The sequence below is a fragment of the Pelodiscus sinensis genome, chromosome Z (genome assembly GCF_052426305.1).
Source record: "Pelodiscus sinensis isolate ZL-2025 chromosome Z, ASM5242630v1, whole genome shotgun sequence".
Classification (NCBI taxonomy): Eukaryota; Metazoa; Chordata; order Testudines; family Trionychidae; genus Pelodiscus; species Pelodiscus sinensis.
This window is the reverse complement of record NC_143085.1, coordinates 23,649,473-23,670,313: the sequence shown is the minus strand read 5'-3', so window position 1 is coordinate 23,670,313 and position 20,841 is coordinate 23,649,473. Positions and strand designations below refer to the sequence as shown.

Below are 20,841 nucleotides of genomic sequence, written 5' to 3'. Positions count from 1 at the left end.
TAGTGTGAACTATATTAAAAAATATTTCTAAAGTCATGCAGATGTTGAGCCAGAAAAATCAGTGTCCCAAATATCACAAAGAACTGACTTACCCTAGGTTGCTAACCAGAAAAATAAAAATTAAGGTCTACATTATCCAATAGTAAGCAGATATGGTGCGTAACTTATGCCTTCAAGGGGCCTGATTTTCAGAAAGTGCTAGGCACCTGCCTACTGCAAAGCAGACCCTTTCAAAGTGTCGCAGGCTGGACACCTGAAAAGTACTATACTGAGAGACTTGGGGAGTGTAACAGTAGCTCACTTCATTCCAACTCCCTGCATGACCTCTTTGCTGTGGTGCCAGTTGCAGGGGGATTTTGCAATGTGAACATCCGTCCTTCTCTTTGACAAATGTGTATTGCAGTATTACACAGTCATGGTCTTAAATTCTGCAGTAACAGTGTCATATAGTGTTCTGGCCTACTGATGCATGCACAGGCCTGATCCCGGGGCGCATGCGCTGCACAGCCTGGCCCAGCCACCGCTGCTGGTGCGTAGCCTAGGGTGGGCTATGCCTGGCCATGCAGGGCCCCGTGGCCATGGGGGGAAGGGTGCTGCTGGCCGGCGCTGTCAGGATGGGGGGGGCCGGCGCTGCAGGAGCCAGGTGTACGGCACCTGATGGCAGCTATAAGGGATGCTGCACTCCCCTTACAGTTGCAACCAGGCCCCTCCCATCGACTGGCGTTCTGGGCAGCTGCCCGGCGCGCCCACCCCTTAATCCAGCCCTGTATATTATTAACAAGGAAGAATACACTGATTTTAAGTGGTTAAAAAGGTAGCAAATGAAACAGAGCCGATTATCAAGAAATTACAGAACATGCTGTGACATAGTATTGGTGCCTGGCTGGTTGCTATGCTGGGTGGTGGGCTGTGGGTGACCCCCACTGGCTGCTGTCTGTAGCACAGCCCAGCAGGACAGGGGATGAGTCATTATGCAAGGGGCTCCGAACCTGTCCAACCAGTTGCCTCCCAGAGAGAGAAGCAAAGGAAGGAAGGGAGGTCAGCCCCTGGCTGGGGGAGCAGGGCTGGAAGGGACAGTTTTTGAGTTTCTGTCTGGTATCATGGAGGAAGCAGCCTAAGCAATGGGCTGGGATTTAGGGGCCCAGTCTCCCCCATCTCAAGGGGGGCTGAGGCATCCTAGGCCTGTCCTGTATCCAGATTACATCTTTGCTGTGCTGTATCCTGGAGAAGCAATAAACTCCCTGTATTCTAATGGCTGGTGGAGTCTGTTCGTGCCACTACGGTGGTGCAGGAGGCGGGAGAACCCCGATGCGCCGCCACACATGCAAACTTAGATGGATTCACTAAAGAAACTATTTACAAAATACAAATAATAATTCCTCACCATAGAGGAATTGTTTTAAGTAGAGTCCTTCATAGGCCAAAGGTGGATCCAGGAGATCTTCTCACCTCCTCAGGTCCTGGCCTTTTGATTCCAGTTGTTTTCAAGTGTATCTTTGGGTGGGGAGGCAGAAGTGAAGCAAACTGAAACCATCAATTGTTTTTCTGCCCCACCTCTCATAGAATTTCCATGAGGCAGGAATCCTTTGCTTGATTCTCCCTTTCCCCCAGTGGAAAAATACAGCAACTCAAGATTAGTATCCGATGACCTGGTCACCTTACTCTGTAGTATCACATAGCTACAAATAGGATAATTATATTAAATAAATCATAACCTGATCAGTGATAACTTACATGAGTTATCTTGCATAAAGTACATCTCAGTTATGTCACATTCGTATCATAAGCATATTTCTTTATAAAGAAAATGGAATGGAATATCACAGGAAAGCTGATAAGAAAGGTGGAGATACAGGACCTGTTTCACCCTTCACAGCTGAGGATACTGGGGAGATTCCCAAACCTGAGCCATTCTTTTTAGGTGACAAATCTGAGGAATTGTCCAGATTAAGGCATCATTAGAAGAGATTTTGGAATAAATTGATAAACTTAACAGTAACAAGTCACCGGGACCAGATGGCATTCACCCAAAAGATCTGGAACAATTCAAATGTGAAATTGTGGGACTTTTCACTGTGGTTTATAACCCATCCTTTAAATCAGCTTCTGTACATAATAACTGGAAGATAGCTACTGTGATGCCAATACTTAAAAAGGGCTCTAGAGGTAATCCTGGCAATTATAGACTGATAAATCTAATATCTGTACCAGGTAAATTAGTTGAAACTATAGTAAAGAATTAAAATGTCAGGCACATAGATGAACATAATTTATTGGGGAAAGTCAATATGGTTCCTTTGAAGGGGGATCCAGTGGATATAATATACTTAGATTTCCAGAAAGTCTTTGAGAAGGTCCATCACCAAAGGTTCTTAAGTAAAGTAAGTTGTCATGGGATGCAAGGGAAGTTCCATTCATAGATTGATAACTGCGGTTTTCGGTTCTATGACCGGTTTTGTTCAATATCTTTATTAATGATCTGGATGAGGGGATGGATTGCACCCTCAGCAAGTTTGCGGATGACACTAAGCTGGGGGGAGAGGTAGATACGCTTAACGGCAGAAATAGGGTACAGAATGACTTAGACAAATTGGAGGATTGGGCCACAAGAAATCTGATGAGGTTCAACAAGGACAAGTGTAGAGTCCTGTACTTGGGACGGAAGAATCCCAAGCATAGTTACAAGCTGGGGACCAACCGGTTAAGTAGTAGTTCTGCAGAAAAGGACCTGGGGGTTACAGTGGATGAGAAGCTAGATATGAGTCAACAGTGTGCCCTTGTAGCCAAGAAGGCTAATGGCATATTAGGTTGCATTAAGAGGAGCATTGCCAGCAGATCCAGAGATGTTATCATTCCCCTTTATTTGGCTTTGGTGAGGCCGCATCTGGAGTATTGTGTCCAGTTCTGGGGCCCCCACTACAAACAGGATGTGGATGCATTGGAGAGGGTCCAGCGGAGAGCAACCAAAATGATTAGGGAGCTGGAGCATATGACTTATGAGGAGAGGCTGAGGGACTTGGGTCTGTTTAGTCTGCAGAAGCGAAGAGTGAGGGGGGATTTGATAGCAGCCTTCAACTTCCTGAATGGATATTCCAAAGAGGATGGAGAGAGGCTGTTCTCAGTAGTGACAGATGGCAGAACAAGGAGCAATGGTCTCAAGTTGTGGTGGGAGAGGTCCAGGTTGGATATTAGGAAAAACTATTTCACTAGGAGGGTGGTGAAGCACTGGAATGGGTTACCTAGGGAAGTAGTGAGTCTCCATCCCTAGAGGTATTTAAATCTTGGCTTGACAAAGCCCTGTCCGGGTTGATTTAGTTGGAATTGGTCCTGCCTAGAGCAGGGGGCTGGACTTGATGACCTTCTGAAGTCTCTTCCAGTTCTATGATTCTATGATTCTAAAAGACAGGCAACAAAGGATAGGAATAAATGATACGTTTTCAGAGTATTCAGAGTAGAGGTAACTACTGGGATCCCCCAAGGGTCTGTCCTGAGACCAATCCTATTCAATTTATTTATAAATGATCTAGAGAAAGGGGTAAATGGTGACGTGGCAACATTTGCAGATGATACCAAACTGCACAAGACAGTTGAGACCAAAACAAACTGTGAAGAGCTTCAAAAATATCTCACCCAACTAAGTGATTAGGCAACAAAATGGCAAATGAAATTTCATGTTGATAAATGTAAAGTAATGCACATTGGAAAAAATAATCCCAACTATACATACAATACGATGAAGACTAATTTACTACAACTACTCAAGAGAGAGATCTTGGAGTCATTGTGTATAGTTCTCTGAAAACATCCACAGAGATTATCTGATTGCCACAATATAAAACCATGGTACACTCACATCTTGAATAATAAATACAGATGAGGATCTGAAAAAAGATATATTGGCACTGGAAAAGATTCAGAAAAGGGCAACAAAAATGATTAGGGGTTTGGAACGGGTCCCATATGTAGAGAGATTGGGACTTTTCATCTTAGAAATGAGACTAAGATGGGATATGATAGAGGTCTCTAAAATCATGACTGATGTGGAAAAAAAGTGAATAAAGAAAATGTATTTACTTGTTCCCATAATATAAAAACTAGGGGTCACCAATGAAATTAATAGGAAGATTGTTTAAAACAAACTAAAGGAATTTTTCTTCACTCAGTGCACAGTCTGTGGAACTCCTTGCCGGAGAATGTGGTAAAGACTAGGACTTTAACAGGGCTCAAAAAAGAGCTAAATAGGTTCATGGAGGTTAGCTCCAAAAATGGCTATTAGCCAGAATGGATAGGAATGGTGTTCCTAGCCTCTGTTTGTCTGTAAATGGGTGACAGGAGAGGGATCATATGAGGATTACCTGTTATGTTCCCTCCTTCTGGGGCACTTGGCATTGGCCACTGTTGGCAGACAGGATGCTGGGCTAGATGGGCCTTTGATCTGACCCAGTCTGGCTTTTCTCATGTTCTTAAGCTATGCATTTGTGTCGCTGTAATTGAGTAGCTTATTTCAAACTATGTGGCACTGCATAGACATATGCTCAGGCTTTAGCTTAAACTGTAGTCACGTGTGTGTTTAGCTCCGCAGATCTCTGGTTCAATGCTGGGTGTGTTTGTAAAGAAGATTCTCTGGGACAGGGTCAGCAAGCTTTTCATACGAAAGCCCCAAGCTACATCCCAATTCAGAGCAAGTGATCAACCAAGAGTCACATATGAATGCCCATTTGCATGACTGAACATATATAAGTTAATATTATTGATAACAGACATAATGATTAATAATAGCATAAATGAAACATGGTACTCACAGACTTTATTTAATGGGACTTCTGCTAATGCATCTTTCCATGCATTTCTTTGAAGTTTACATTATAGCTGGTCAAATCCAGCTTCATGCATGAATTCAGGCTGTCTTCTTTCAATTTTATGGCAAGGGGTTGAGGATGTGGGGCTGCAGGAATCTGGGCTGGAGTGTATGAGGGGCTCAGGACATAGGGTTGGGGTATGTGTGGGGTGCAGGAATCTGGGGAGGTGGGAGTATGAGGGACTCAAGGCAGGGGCTTCAGGAGTGTGATGGGTTCAAAACTCAAGGTATGGGTATGGGGGGTGTAGAAGTATATGGCAGGGGACTGGGAATGTGGGATGTAGGCATCTGGGTTGAGATGTATGAGGGACTCAGGACAAGAGGTTCAGGCACTGTATTTATGGTAGGGTTGGAGAACCTTTTTTGGGTTGGAGGCTACTGAGTTTGGGTGAAGGAGGCAGGAGATTGGATTGTGATCTAGGGCAGGAAGGAGTGTGACCTAGAGCAGGAGAGTGGGGTACAGGAGGGTTAAGGGGTTTGGATTGTGACCTTGGGCAGACGACTGGGATGCAGGGCCTGGGAGGGCGTATGGGCTTAGGATCAGGGCAGAGAGTTTGGGTTATGTGGGCTAGGTGGGCAGAGAGCTGGAGGGACGGAGGGTAGGGAAAGGGTGCCAGATGCAGGTTCTGGCCAGGAGACTTACCAGTGAGACTCCAGACCAGCAGACCAGAACGTTTCTCAAGCAAGAGCCTACCCTGCCCCCACAAAGGTTTCCAGGCCATGTGCTCAATGAATAAGAGCCTGAGGGGTTGGGAGATTGGTGCATCACATGCTGCCTATTCTTGAAACAGGCTGCTTTTATTGGCTGGAAACCGCCCAATGGGATTGTGGTGAGGGCAGGAGCAGCTGTGAAGCACCACTCCCACCTCCCCTCCTGGCTCACAGTTTGTGAAAAACAAATGGCCCTGCAGCCGCTTTTCTGAGCAGCATGCAAGGGAGTCTTCCTGGGCGCCTCATTGCTGTGTCCACAAGATGGATTGTTTTGCCCAGGCCTGCTGTAGCAATGTGGGCTCCCTGCTGCGGGGGGAGCAATGGGGTAGGGGCTGGGTTCCAGCTTCTAAAGAGCCAGATATCTGGCTCCCTACTGAGCCATATTTAGTTCACGTGCCATAGGCTGCTGATCCCTGTGCTAGGTAATATGTGTCAATTAAAAGAGTTAATGATTACATAATTAAATGATTCCCAATAAACTTCTTGGGGAAAATATATAGTGAGACAATTGAACCAGTGTAGAAGGACCATCTGAGATGGTGTGAGCCATAGAAATAATAGCGGAATTGTGTGTGTGTGTGTGGTGTGTCTGTAAGCTGCAGAAAGGTTCTATTATTGTAACACAACATGAATAGAACTTGAACAATTTATGAAACACAATAAAGTCTCCAAATTGACTTAGGGTTAGGTTTCTAAAGCACCCGAGCAACTTAAAATCCCAAGTCTAACTGACTTTCAAGGAAACTTGGGGAGGGTTCTAAGTTAACTATAGAGAATTCTTTCAAAGGCGTTTGGTTGTTAGGTGTTGGAGAAGTGCTCAGAGTCCCACTCACCACTATATTTAGGGTTGGGAAAGCATTTTCTTTCCCCAGGTTAGATTCACAGAGACCTTGCAAAGGTAGGCTTCACCTTTCTCTGTATGGGACAGGAGTAATTTTGAATGAGTCTTCACTGCACTTGAGCCAAAATTCAAAATAACCTGCTATTCCAAAACGTCTCTTACTCTATTTGAAATGATATTTACAGGGACATTGGAATAGAGAGCCCATTATATTTTGAAATAACAGGCTTGCTGTGAAGACACAGGATAGCTATTTTGGGATACTTTGGTATCCCAAAATAATGTTGCAGTGTAGACAAAGCCTTCCAGCTTTGTGTAATAGTAGATTCTCTGTAACTTGTGTAATAGTAGATTCTCTGTAACTTGAAATCTTTAACTCATGATTTGACAACTTCAGTAACTCAGTCAGAGGTTATGGATTTATTGCAGGAGTAGTTGAGTGAGGTTCTGTGGCCTGCAATGTGCAGAAAATCAGATTAGATTATTATGATAGTCCCTTCTGGCTTTTAAATCTATGAATTTATGAAATAACTCCCTCTGTATGGTTTGAAAACTTAGCCTATTCCATGTGCTGGGCACATAACTTGCATACAGCTGCTCCAGTTGGTGGACCCCTCCCCCCCTTAAATACACAGAAGTCCAGATATTAATCTGAACATTCTGATACAGAGTCCGTTATTTATGTAACATTCCCACTACCATAACCAGAGTGACCTAAATGGGCCTTAGGAGTCTTAGGGGGATCAAAAATGGACTCAAGGCTCCTCTCAGTCCAGTCCTTGAGCAACATCGTTATCTCTCTACCCCTTAGAAAATTCTGAAAAAGTCTGTCTAGGCAGTATTTCTGGCCTGAGAAGAATAAGAAATCCTGGAAACCGAACAAGAAAACCTCTTCTCAGGACATTGCCCTTTGAATTTTCATACATGTGGGGCTTGGATAAGCTTCTGATGATCATCAATTTCATTTATTCTTATGAAAGTCCATGGACTTTTTCACCATGGACAAAAACCTGTCAGCCTTTGGAGAGTCACCTACCAGTAATATCTAGGAGCAGTGGAATAGCGCCTATCACTGTCCTCAAGTAAATGTGATAGTGTGGTGTTAGCAGTAGTAGCAATAATTGTATTTCATATGATAACTTTATGTTTCAAGGTGCACCAAAGGTGTTAAGTTTCTCAAGGCACTGGATAGGCAATTAAAAGTCAGTCACAAAACTAGAGAGAAACACAAAGAAAGTGATGTCGGGGGAGGGAAGAACACAAGGCTAGCAAAATTCTAGTAACAGAGAGGAATGTATTCCTCAAGACCATTGTCTGGATATGAAGACTTACAATAAATCTAGGGAACCTAAAAGAGCCAGAATTTGACTTTGCCATGCTGTTGCAATCTTAGGTTAATGACGTCCACACTGCACAGATATGGATACACATTTTGGCATTCTAAAATCCACTAACTGAGGTGCTCACAAACTAGGCCTAATCTTGAGATATACTGCTATGGTCATTGATTTCAATGGTGGTTGTAGATACTCTGCTACTCTCGGGGTCCAGCCCTGATGCTCAAAAGTAAAATATCTTTGACAGCTCAGCACACACTAGATGTTTCTTACAAATATTCTAAAGAGAAGTTAATAAGGCACCAAGATTTTATTTATATAGCACTTTATATAGTACAGTAGACATTCTCAATCTCAGATAGTAAAATTGTAGTTAATCCTGGGACAGCGTCTTCATTACTTTCTTCTCCTTTTGCATTGCTCAGGTAACCCACAAGGAATGGAGATCACCCACAGACCCCTGTCTAGGGATGCTCCCCATGGAGTTGTAACTGGTTCCTGTATCTTCCTCCCCAAAGTCCCTGGTACAGGCAAAAGAGAATGCAGAATGTGATGTGGTCCCTCGGGGTATTTCTGAAAGTTGACACAGAGTCAAGGAGTTGAAATAGGTATGGGAAGTGTGCGTGTGCATGTGCAAAAAGCTCACTATGGAGCCAGAGAGATTGAACATGAATAAGAGAAGTCCGAAGGACAGAGAAATGGCAGTTGTAAACAGGTGCAGCAAAGAATCAGGCTCCATATGTGTTAAAGTGAATGATGGGGATAAGGGGTGACATTTTGTGGAGAAGAGCAAAGGAGAGGGAAATAGTTAAGACAGTAAACAATTAACGGTAACTACCAAGTGCAGTTCTTTCTAATCCTTTTTCCTTCACTGTTCTACAGCTGAAGTCACTATATAAAAAAGTGCACACAAGACGAAATGCAAATCAAATATCACTGCACTTAGGTTATGGCAATTTTAATATGGTTCAGAACAAACTAAATGGGACAGATTTTTGCTGCTACTATTAGTTTTTCCTACAAATGAACTTCAAACACAGCTGAATATTGAAGAACCAAGATGTGTGTGTTTGACTGAGTCTGTATTTGCTAGGCATAGATTCTGTTTGTGATCTGGATAGGTATGTACTAATGTGGCCCATATTTTTAAATTGATAATACCCTTGCAATTGGAATGTATTTATATATAAAGCTGGCATGTCCTTTTTCTATTTTTTGTTTGGTTCTTTGGGTTGGGGAATACTGTATCTTTAAATTAGGAGTAGCTGAATAATGAATCTTAGGCAGTGAAAAGGCTAATGTGCTGTGGAAGAGAAGGAGTTTAATCTAATTTAGTTGGAGGGTGTCTGTCTGTGGTGTTGTTTTCTGGACTGTGGGAATAGAGGAGAGAAGCTGCCCCCGTGAATGGTTCCTCCTGAGCCAGGATCAGTGGGGAGTCCCTTAGATGCCACTGATCCGAAGCCAGGCCATGAAAAGGGGATTAAAGAAATGTTCTGATTTGCAATTCACACTAATGCACCCCGTCGAACCTTTGGTAATATTTCAAACCACATTTCAAGGGAAGTGCCCTTAAAATAGCTGGCTAAATTGTATTAGAGCAACACTATACAAACCCCTCATCCATTTATGATGTGGGTTTTATGTTTTGTTTTGTTTTGTTTTAATCTTTTAACTAGTGTTGTTGCTGGTGTTTTAATGTAATTAAAACTTAGTGTATAGTGATATTCAACATTTTCATGGACTGTAGGTTATCCTACCACTAAGATCATATAATTCACCATTCTCATTATTAAGATCGTGTGTGGAATTTAAATAGGAAATATAGACCTGTTGTCATTATTACAAGGATTTTTTTATTTATTATTTATTTATTTTAGTATGAGCTGTTTTTCTTTTAAAGGTACGATTTCCTTTAAGGATAACTTTTATTTTGTGTTTCTTATAATTAGCTAACAGAATGAAAGTGATGGCAAATAACAGGCTTTCACTATGTAACAGATATAATTTTTAAAAGTACCTTTGTTAATATTAACATGGATGGGGGAAGGGTTATTGGATCGTACTAGTACGCACCCTGATCTTTATTTAAAAAATAAACATATCTCCTTAATGCTTCATTAAATATGACTACAGTAGTAGCCACATCATTTTAAACTTTAGATTAATCAAAAGCAATGTACTTTGCTATGACATGCTGCTTTTGAGAGTAATTTACAGTGTTTTTCTAAAAAATGCTTAACTACTAATTAACTTGTAACTCTCCAAGCCTATCATTTAATTTCCCTTTACTGTTGAAGAGTCAGAGCATTTTATCTCAGAGGGATTATTTGGGTTTTCTTTAATCCCATTTCAGAAAACCTTGCCTAGCACTCTAATTTCCATTGACTTTAACATGTATGGAATAGACGCAACTTTGATTTTTAACATTATCCACATCAAAGTATTTTATTATCCTTTCACTACAATAAATTACACAACATTAAACTTTGCCATGCCATTTTTTACCCTGTATATGCTGTATTACACCTACAAAATATTTAGATATGCTTTAAATTGTGACATGCTTCATTAAATATTCAGTTTTAATTTTTTTGCACATGGAACACTAGCTGGACTTTGAAGTACATATGATTCTTTTGCATGTGTTGGGGACTATGTACATGGCTATAGGGGAAATGCATCTTTCCTGTGAGTTGGCACATTATTTGAAATCATGTTTAATTATAAAGTTTCATTAAAAACCTTTTGCTTAAAATTTTGAGAGGCCTAATAAGATTTCCATTAATTTAAACATATCACTATTCCCACAACGGCCCAAATGCTTTCTTTTTCCTCTTTCATCCATGGTTAAATATGTAAATAAAATGTCTAAAGTCATTCTTCAAAGAAGACAAAAGAAAAAAGAGCTGAGGGAAAAGACAGCCATAAAATTCCTCCCAATTCTCCATAACATTTGCCAGAGGGGGGCCAACTCCTAGCCAGGGCCTAGCAGCAGGGGTGCCTGGCTGCTCCATAGAATCACACATCTCAAATCCCACACACAGGAGAAAAAAAATAAAAAATAAAATATCTTTTCAGCTGGAGCCATCAAAAGGCTCTTTTCATTTATTAGTTACAGAGTTATCTTCCAGTTGCTGGTTTCTCAGAGCCCTCATTTTTTGATAATAATGTTCTGTTTGTTAGTTTCTCTGACTCAGGCTAGTTGAATGGAGGACATTTCTGGATAGCTTTCTTTTTTTAAAATAGTAATAAAAACAGAAATAAATGATCTGAAGAGGTTTGTATTGGCTAACATAATGGTTAATAGATTTAAAGTAGCACATAAAAGATCAATTAAGAGACATAACTCCTACAAAGGATAACTTTTTTCTTTTATACATTTCACATTTATATTTTCTTTTAGCCTCCAAGGAAAATAAGAAATGAAGTGGCTGTTATCAAGAGCTGTACAAAATAAGGAGACCAACTTTGGTTTTAATTTCTTTTTTCCATATTATTTCAGTATGGTTTTGATACACAATAAAGTACTTTGTAAAGAAAAAATAACCCATCCCCACAAAAAAACCCAGTCAAGCTCAACAAAACAAACTGTATCAGAAATGTTCATCTCAAGTGTCATTTCAATTTAACTTTAAAAAAGGTGCCTTGTCCCTTATGAATGCTTTGCCCCTTCACTTCCTTACTACCCCCAACTGAGCTCTTGGGAAGAGGATCTAAGGTGCATACAAATACTAAGAAAACAGCTTAGATTAATGAAGAATGGAAATGGTCCACCACACACAAATACACACATACTCAGAGCAAGCGCAATGTCACCAAAAAATAAGGCCTTTTTGTTTGTTTGCTGGTAACACTGACTGCCTTCATAACAGTTCCCAAATGCATCTAGAAGTGACCAAAGGAAGGATCAATGTGATATGATGCAATAGTTTATCTGTCTGTTCTCTTTTTCAGAAAGATTCCTGAATCCACTGGAAAGTCATTAAAGAGAAGTTATCCACTGATTTCAAGCTCTTTCTTTTAGTTAAATTAAGGACCTTTTATTTTTAGGCAAACTTTGTCAGCATCTTTGGGGTTTCAGAAGCAAACATTACCCCTGGTTTGTTGATCTTTCTTGGATCCAAAACCCTTATCACAATCAAAGAAGCCAATAGTTCCCTTTCTAGAGGCTGGCGAGATATTAACTCTGACCCAGCAGGATTTGTTAGTTTCCAGGAGAATCCATGTTGATTTTGATAAGAAGCAGGCACTAATGGAGAGAAGTCCTGATTATATGTAGGTGTGAATGAAGAGAGATATTTTTCTTTCTTTGTTAATATGTTTGTCTAAAATTGAACTCATATCAGAAAGTGAAGCTCATCTTGTAGGATTTGATCATAACGTTCCCTTCTAGCATTAAACAAAAATCTATGAATAACCCATCTTATTCCGCCTGTGTCTAGATCAGTTAGTTAGAAGGAGGGAAGAACGGAGGAGTATTATAAACTAACTAAGCATTTTATTTTTGGTTACTGTTGTTTCACTTCTAGTTTTAGGAGAGGATAGAGCTTCATCCTGTAGTTTTTACCTATATGGAACCCCATTAAAATCAATGGCAGTTTTACTGGCATAAGATCCCCAAATATTATTACTATAATATGATCAAAATGATCCTAGTGGTTTTATTTTTAAAATAAAAACAAAGCAGTAACTAAAACACCCAACTCATTGTTAAAGATCTGCCCTGCCACTTTTTCTTCTCCAAAATCTCAAGGTCTTGAATGAATTAAATCACGTTCTTTCACCAGGACTTTCTTTCTCTGGTCCACTCTGATTTTCTTATGTAAAGGAATCTGCCAGTTTCACTTGATGTGCACTCAGATACTGTGAGATATCCTGACTGCGTTGTTCGGTTTCAGGAATTCGACACAATCAAAGCAGAAATCTTGTAAACTGATGAGATTCTACTGCAGTGGAACCCGGCTTTTATGACTCTGTCAGCCAAGAGTTTATGGCACACTTGCCATAAAATGCATCCTCCCCACATCCTCCCTTCTAAAGCATTTCCCTGCATCTCCTTCTCCCCTCTCAAAAAAGAGAATCAAGGAGGCACCATCTCCAATGCTCTGTCTGGGATATAAGCATCCTTAAAACTCGATTTCCTTGGGCTTCTTTCCTACCTGAATTAGGACGGCAGGTGAGGTGGTAGTAGTCTAAAGAGAGAAAAAAGATCTTGTTAAACTTTCAAGGGCGGGGAGAGGGGGGAAGAAGAGAGGGTGAGAGCGAAACAAACGAGGCTTTTTTATCTGTTGTGATCAAGGAAAACCTGTAGGGGTCCTTAAGGAGGTTTCAAGGCGTTCCGAGTGATTGGAAAGTAATCACCGTGTCAGCTTCACCTTTCTCATGCAAAGTGGGTGTCGTAGGCAAGGCGGATCTTGCACAGGGTTTTGTTTTGTTTTGTTTTGTTTTTTTAAATCCTGGAACACAACCACCTCCTAAAAAACAGCTGCAACAGTCCCAGGACTTGCTACTACTAAGAGGAGAGGAGAGATCAGAACCAGTCCTGCCTTGCAAAGCGCTAAAGGACAAACCCGTTGCAAAAATAGAAGGGGGAGGGTTTCAGCCCTTCTCCGATGGCTTAGAAGATATTTCCTTCTCCTTTTTCTCTGCTGTGGGATACGCCACCACCGCGCCGCCACCTAGGGAGCACGAAGATCGCCTAAAGACTGCAGCACCGACCAAAAACCCTCCGGGACATGTGGAAATTGATCACTTGGATTTAACAACAAACCAAGAGCTATCGCTGTGTCTGGGGGACCGCAGGGAGGGAGCGCTGGAGAGGTCTCCGAAGTGGAACCCTTAGAGAAAAAAAAGGAAGTTTCTCGGCTCCTCGCAGTAAGTTTGGTGAGTCTATGGATGGGGGTGGCTCCAGAACGGCTGATTGTTTGCAAACTGCCCCTAGCGTCTCTCCTTCCCTCCCTGCCAGCGCCACCGGGGCTGGAAAATGACTTGCACGGACTTTTGCTGAGAGTGGCTTGGAAGCAGGAGACACGCGCGCAGCAGCTGGCTAATTAATGGCTGTGGGCTGTGCTGACCTTTCTAGCGCCGCTGGTGTCTGTCCCACGCGGCGGTGAAAGTCCCTTGTGAAAGTGGAGGGCGATGCTCTCCGGCGAGGGAGCCGTGGAGCGGCTGGACTGAACTCCCCTCCCGGAGCGTAATTCGCCTGCGAAAAGCACCCGTGCTCCGACTGCACGCGTGGCTGGACGTTTCGTTGTGGCTGAAAACATGGGGCCCGAGAGGAGGAACTTCGTGCAAACTCTCCTCCTGTCCTTTCGTCTAATTTGCTTTTGCACTGGGATCAGCTCCATAGACATTGACCGCCCAGGCGATGGGAGATGCCAGCCCATAGAAATCCCCATGTGCAAGGATATAGGCTACAACATGACTAGGATGCCTAACTTGATGGGGCATGAGAACCAAAGGGAAGCGGCCATTCAGCTGCATGAGTTTGCCCCCTTGGTGGAGTATGGCTGTCACAGCCACTTGAAATTCTTCCTTTGCTCTCTCTATGCCCCTATGTGCACGGAGCAGGTCTCCACGCCAATCCCAGCCTGCAGGGTTATGTGTGAGCAGGCCAGGCTGAAATGCTCTCCCATCATGGAACAATTCAATTTCAAGTGGCCAGACTCCTTAGACTGCAGCAAATTGCCCAATAAGAATGATCCCAATTACCTATGCATGGAAGCCCCTAACAACGGATCCGATGAGCCACCCAGAGGCTCCAGCATGTTGCCACCCATGTTTAGGCCGCAGAGGCCCAGCAATGGTCACGATTTGCAGCAGCACAAGGACAGCTTCAGCAGAGCCACCTGTGAGAACCCTGGCAAGTTCCATCATGTGGAGAAGAGTGCTTCCTGCGCTCCACTCTGCACCCCAGGGGTGGATGTTTACTGGAGCAAGGAGGACAAACAGTTTGCTGTCATTTGGATTGCCATCTGGTCCATCCTGTGCTTCTTTTCCAGTGCTTTCACCGTGCTCACTTTTCTGATAGATCCTCAGCGCTTCAAGTACCCTGAAAGGCCCATCATCTTCCTGTCAATGTGCTACTGTGTCTATTCAGTGGGGTACATTATTCGCCTCTTTTCAGGCGCTGAGAGCATAGCCTGTGACAGAGACAGTGGGCAACTTTACGTTATCCAGGAGGGACTGGAAAGCACCGGATGCACCATTGTGTTCCTGGTCCTGTATTATTTTGGTATGGCAAGCTCATTGTGGTGGGTAATTTTGACTTTAACTTGGTTTCTGGCTGCTGGGAAGAAATGGGGGCATGAAGCAATTGAAGCCAACAGCAGCTACTTTCATTTGGCAGCCTGGGCCATTCCAGCTGTGAAGACCATAATGATCTTAGTTATGAGAAGGGTAGCAGGAGATGAGCTGACAGGATTGTGCTATGTTGGAAGCATGGATGTGAATGCCTTAACTGGATTTGTACTCATTCCTTTGGCTTGTTATCTAATCATAGGCACTTCTTTCATTCTTTCTGGTTTTGTGGCCCTCTTCCATATCAGGAGGGTGATGAAAACAGGTGGAGAAAACACAGATAAGTTGGAGAAACTTATGGTCAGGATCGGTGTTTTTTCAGTTTTATATACAGTGCCTGCTACATGCGTAATAGCTTGCTACTTTTATGAAAGACTTAACATGGATTATTGGAAAATTGTGGCAATGCAATATAAATGCAAGATGAACAATCAGACTAAACATTTGGACTGCATGATGAATAATTCCATTCCTGCAGTAGAAATTTTTATGGTGAAAATTTTCATGTTGCTGATTGTGGGCATTACCAGTGGTATGTGGATCTGGACTTCCAAGACACTTCAATCCTGGCAAAATGTTTGTAGTCAAAGATTAAAAAAGAGAAGTAGGAGAAAACCTGCAAGTGTCATTACAAATAGTGGAATCTATAAAAAACCACAACATCCCCAAAAAACTCACCATGCAAAATATGAATCAGCATTACAGCCACCCACTTGTGTATGAACAGTATATAACAAAAACTTTATCTCAGTTTGTAGACACTTCTAAATGCCCGCAGTAGAAACATTTTAAAAGGTGCTTTTTGTCTGAGAACAGTGTTGTAAATCAAGGCAAAAATGTATCTCACTGAAATTTAGGACCTATCGATAAACTGAAGGTAAATGTACTTAGGAAAAGATGTTCAGTGAAAGGACTATGGTTAATTAAAGCAGTTTCTTCTGTTGCTAATTTGTACTAAGATATTTCATCCAGCCTTCTGATAAAAAAAACCCTCTTCATAAACTTTATATGAAGCTGAGCTGGAGTTGCTACAGATTTCTAAATAACAAGATATAATCAAATTTTATGGAAGTACGATATTTTTTAAAGAGCCTGACAGAAAATTGTGGGGGTTTGGGAAACTTAACAATTTCACAGAGGCCTACTCTAAGTAAGTGGAAAGCAACTTCTGTGCTAACCTAAGAAAAAAGAAACCCTTTACAACTCTCCTTCAGCCTAGTGGGTTTGAAGTATTTAAAATAGCTTCAATCTATAAGCTCACCAATATTCTTTCACTAAAAGAGAAACTTCCTGCATGAGACACAAACTTTGTGAATAAGAATAATGTGCAATACATTTTTTTTCCTTACCATGACATGAAAAGAGAAACAAGCATTTTGCTGTACATAAAGACAACAAAAGAAATCTCTTAACAAAAGAACTAAGAGGTCTAGTCCTCAGAAACCCTTTAGTGTTACATTTTGTGGCTTTTTAATGGAAATCAAGCCAATGTTATACACGTTTGGACTGATTTGTGCAAAAAAAAAAAGTGCGTGTGGGGTGCGGTCAATTCAAAGAGACCCAAAGGGCTTATTGACTCTTTCTATTGTTAAACAAATTCTCACCATGAATAGATCAAGAAGCACTAGATTCTGCAAAAGCAAGCTTTGTACAGAGTGATGCTCTTTATCTGTGCTTGAAGGGCACAATTATTTGCTGTATATGTTTGTAATATACAGCTATTTTTCATGCTCCATTATTTTATAAAAATAAAATACATACATTAGTTTGATAATTTTGTCTGCTCTAAACTTCCTCCATGTGCTTTGTGGTTAATAAACTTTGTTCTCAATGATTTACTAAAGGTATATTTTGAATGTAGCATTCCAGAGTGAAGTATGTTATACTTGACACATAAGGACTGCAAGTGTAATCGGATTGACCCTTACTGTGCAATGGGAGAATAGCAAGTTGAAAAAAAAAGTTTTAAGTTGCATCTTTCTATGAATCTTTGCAATTAAGAGAACTGAATGAAAAGGAGCTTTAAAATAGATACCCAGTGATTTAATATTATGTTTACTAAGAACAAAGATTACAACAATGATCCTTGGTTATAAACCGCTTTAAAATCTGCAGAGAGCACATTCAGCATGTTGAAGAGAGCTGAATTACTACAGCACTGTTTTATATAATGCAACCCGTACATAACAAAGATTTGTTTTCCTGGTAATAGTACTGAAAGGTAGTGAATTAATAACCATAAAGAGACTAGTAAAAGATCAGTAGGGGAAAACAGTTGGTGAACAATTTTCAGAGAGAGCATATATATATATATCTTTTGTGTAAATTGTAATGAAGTTACAACTAAAATATGACACCCCCTTCCACCCTTTTGTGTCTATGTGCCATTCTTTGGAATGAAGCTTTGTAGACGTCTTGGAAGTTAATCCTGTCAGAGTACACCCTGGCGGAGCCAAACTAGGACATGGCTCTAAACACATTTTGTTCTGAAACTACTGCATTAATGCTTTCATTCTAGTTAAGATCAGTTATGTAAGATCCTAAGGACAAGCTTCATTAAATAAGAAGCTTCAGAATACCAATTAACTTAGAAAGTCCATTGGTGTTGTGATCACCTTTCCAGTACCAGGTCTACTTTAAAAAATTCTGTGTCCTCTTTGGGATAAAGATAAGGAGCACTTTTATAAATGATAGATACGTATTTAGAGAATGTTTTAGGCTGCAGTCTTAAGTATGGGAACAACCAAGATTATGCAATATATGGCAAAGTACACTGAGTGGTAGGTAACACTTAAAAATAAATTGCTGCTAGTTTCTTTTCATGGTAAATGATAATTGTGGAACAGTAAACAGAATGACCTGCCTTAAAAATTAAGTAAGCATGATGGGATTCGTATATTGCAGGGCAGAAAGGAATTTTGTGATACCTAGTCTGACTTCCTGCATAATACATGTCATAGAACTTCCCCAAAATAGTTCCTAGAGCATATCATTTAAAAAGCACAAAACCCATCTTGATTTTAAAAATGCCAGTAATAGTTAATCCACCATAATCCTTGGTAAATGGTTCCAATTATTAATTACTGTTAAAAATTTACACCTTATTCCCAATCATCTGCAAACAAAGAGTTTAATCAGTTAACTTCAATGTGAATCCTTTAGTATTAACAGAGCAAGACTACAAGTTGTTTTTATAAAGGCACAATATCTGAAGTGTTTAGCTAGATACGTCAATTGTACACTTGCTAACATTAGAGCAAGAAGTGTGGGTATTTATGCCCATTTTTATTGTTATTAAGTACTGCTTTTTTAAAAATCTCTGGTATTGATAAGCAAGATGTATGTCTCAAGTAAATTGATGTTTTTGTTATCAACTTAGTCCTTAATATTCTGGAAATATATTTGAACCGAATGATTACCTCATAGGGCATCTATGATTCTATTCTATTATTCTATCTCTAGGATGAGTTAGCTTCAACATTGAATCTTTCCCTATCTTGCATCCTCCAATAATTTTATGTGGATAGTATTGACAGTGCTAGTAAAAGAAGGTGGAGAAGGCCATGATAGACCTCTTACAGAAATGTGGGATAGTACGTGTTAGAAAGTGACCACTTTACAATAGGTTTCTGACCAATGATAAGAATTTAATAGAGAACTTTATTCCTGCCTTAGAATTCTACAGATTTATTTTAAAAAGTGCTACTAATCTCTATTTTTAAGAGACATTTCTTTTTAATCCTGTTAAGTTACTAAAGAAATCTTGGATTCATCCTGATTATATTCCATGGGATTTTTCCATAAAGAATTCTACACGTTTGCCCCAAGGATGGATGCTTTTTACATTACAGTGCACATCAACAAAATAAATATTAACCTCATTGTAAACTCCAGAGGGAAAGGAATTTCTCAGAAATTCATCTCTAGAAAAAGAGATTTATTGCATTCCAGTCAAATGTATTTCAGTAGTTTGCTTAGACAAGAATATCACAGAAGTCTTTACAACTAGCTAGTCAGTACAGGCAATACACATCAAGAACCAAATGCATCTACCAGATATGTGTGTGCCAATCCAATTGCCTTCAGTGGGAGTTGTGTATACACATCCAAGGGTGCCATTTGCTTCAAAGAATGTAGATTATGATGCCTCACCCAGGTTGTGTCTATTTATGTGAAAGTATCAAGTGAAAGAAAGTTACATGGATCAAGATTAGTTTAGTAAGGAGGGGAATTTGGGATCTTAGTGGATTATGTTTTGATAGTTTTATTACGGAGAGGGTAAGGAGTTAAGAAGGTGCAGGGTAAAATGTGATTTGGAAAGAATCAAACATTAAAACAACTAGGCCAAATTGTGCCTACACTTACACTGGTGTTGGTCATTATATAACACCACTACATTTGATTTACTCTGGTGTAATGGAAACAGAATATAGTCTCATAGCTTCAAATTTTGGCTCAAGATATGGTGCATTTGGACAGATTCTAACACCTAGAATACCACAGTATCAAGACAACTGGGAGAATATAACCCAGTTGAAATATATTGTTCAGAGCCCCTATCAGATTTTTCCAGAAGTAGCATTTCAGCTGCATGTTATTATGAGGCCATTATTCACATATGGCTGTCACCTTATGGCTTCAAACTATATGAAAAGACCAGTACCAACAATATCTGTAACACACACCCTTCTTATCCTAAACTTAAAACCCTTGGCTTCAAGGGATAGCACTGTAATGATGGGGTATTATGTGCTCAGGTGGTCTTTTGATGACAGGTGGTCTTCTAAAACAGATGACCTCAAAGGGGAAATTCAGTGCATTTTAGTTAAAAACATTTACACATTCCTTGGGAAAAAATCTGAAATGTTCTCCTTGTGTAATGTTTTTAAATATTTTGGACAGAACAGCCAAGTTATTAACACTGACAGATGATAAATCAGGTGATGCTTTACAAGGTGGGTGATGGTGATTATGTGGTCTTGGTGCTTGCTTTGATCAGAAGTGACAACCCCTCAAGGTCTGTGGTATTCAGTCTTCCCTGAAGGGAGATCAGCACCTGTTTGCACTTTGAGGCTCTTCTACCTCCCACTGCCTTCCAGCATTATTTCATCTCTCTTAACACACTTGGATCTGATTGACTTAAAGCAAAATCATTATTCATTTACAAAACACTGCTTTATTCAACTCACCCCAAACTATATTGTAGTGGTACTGGTTGTGCTGTTATAATTAAAGTGGCATCCACATTCCCTTTACAAAAGCTTTATTTTTAGTTAACTCCAGGCTAAAATCAGAGTAGGTGCTAATCCAAGCATGGCTTCATTCCCTCCCTCCTCTCCTGCCCCTCCCTCCCCCGCCCCTTCACGAGTACAGCTTGCAGCCTGCTGGACCATTCATCTTAAATTGTGCTGTTTATTTTTTTTATGCTCATCTAGGAGAAACACAGAAACAGGTCTGTAAAACAGAGACAGGACATGGTTTGGTGTTTCAGATTTTGGCTTAATAAATGTTATTCCAAATTGTTCTTTGTCTTGCTTTTGAACTGTAATGGATACCTTTAGGAAATGGCACATCATAAGACTTTAATTCCACCAAGAGGTTTTAGTGACCAAATAAATAACAAGAATGAGGCTTGGGTGGTTTGTTAATATTGTATATGCGGGATGTCAGCCAAAGTCTACTCTTAGTTACACAAATGTAAACTGAGTTCATGGAGTCACTTTGGAATTACACCAGTGTGTCTGAGAGAAGAGTTTGTCCCAGACATTTATAGTTGGGAACAGTACACTCTTTCT

At 40.6% G+C, this 20,841-nt stretch overlaps 1 protein-coding gene across 1 annotated transcript; it reads left to right on the top strand.

The window, feature by feature from the left end:
• The first annotated feature begins 12,821 nt into the window (after nucleotides 1-12,821).
• FZD10 (frizzled class receptor 10) lies at nucleotides 12,822-20,574 on the top strand. Its single transcript, XM_075898456.2, has one exon. It carries the CDS (start codon nucleotides 14,012-14,014, stop codon nucleotides 15,767-15,769), a length of 1,758 nt encoding a protein of 585 aa, XP_075754571.1. The 5' UTR covers nucleotides 12,822-14,011; the 3' UTR covers nucleotides 15,770-20,574.
• Nucleotides 20,575-20,841: the final 267 nt, after the last annotated feature.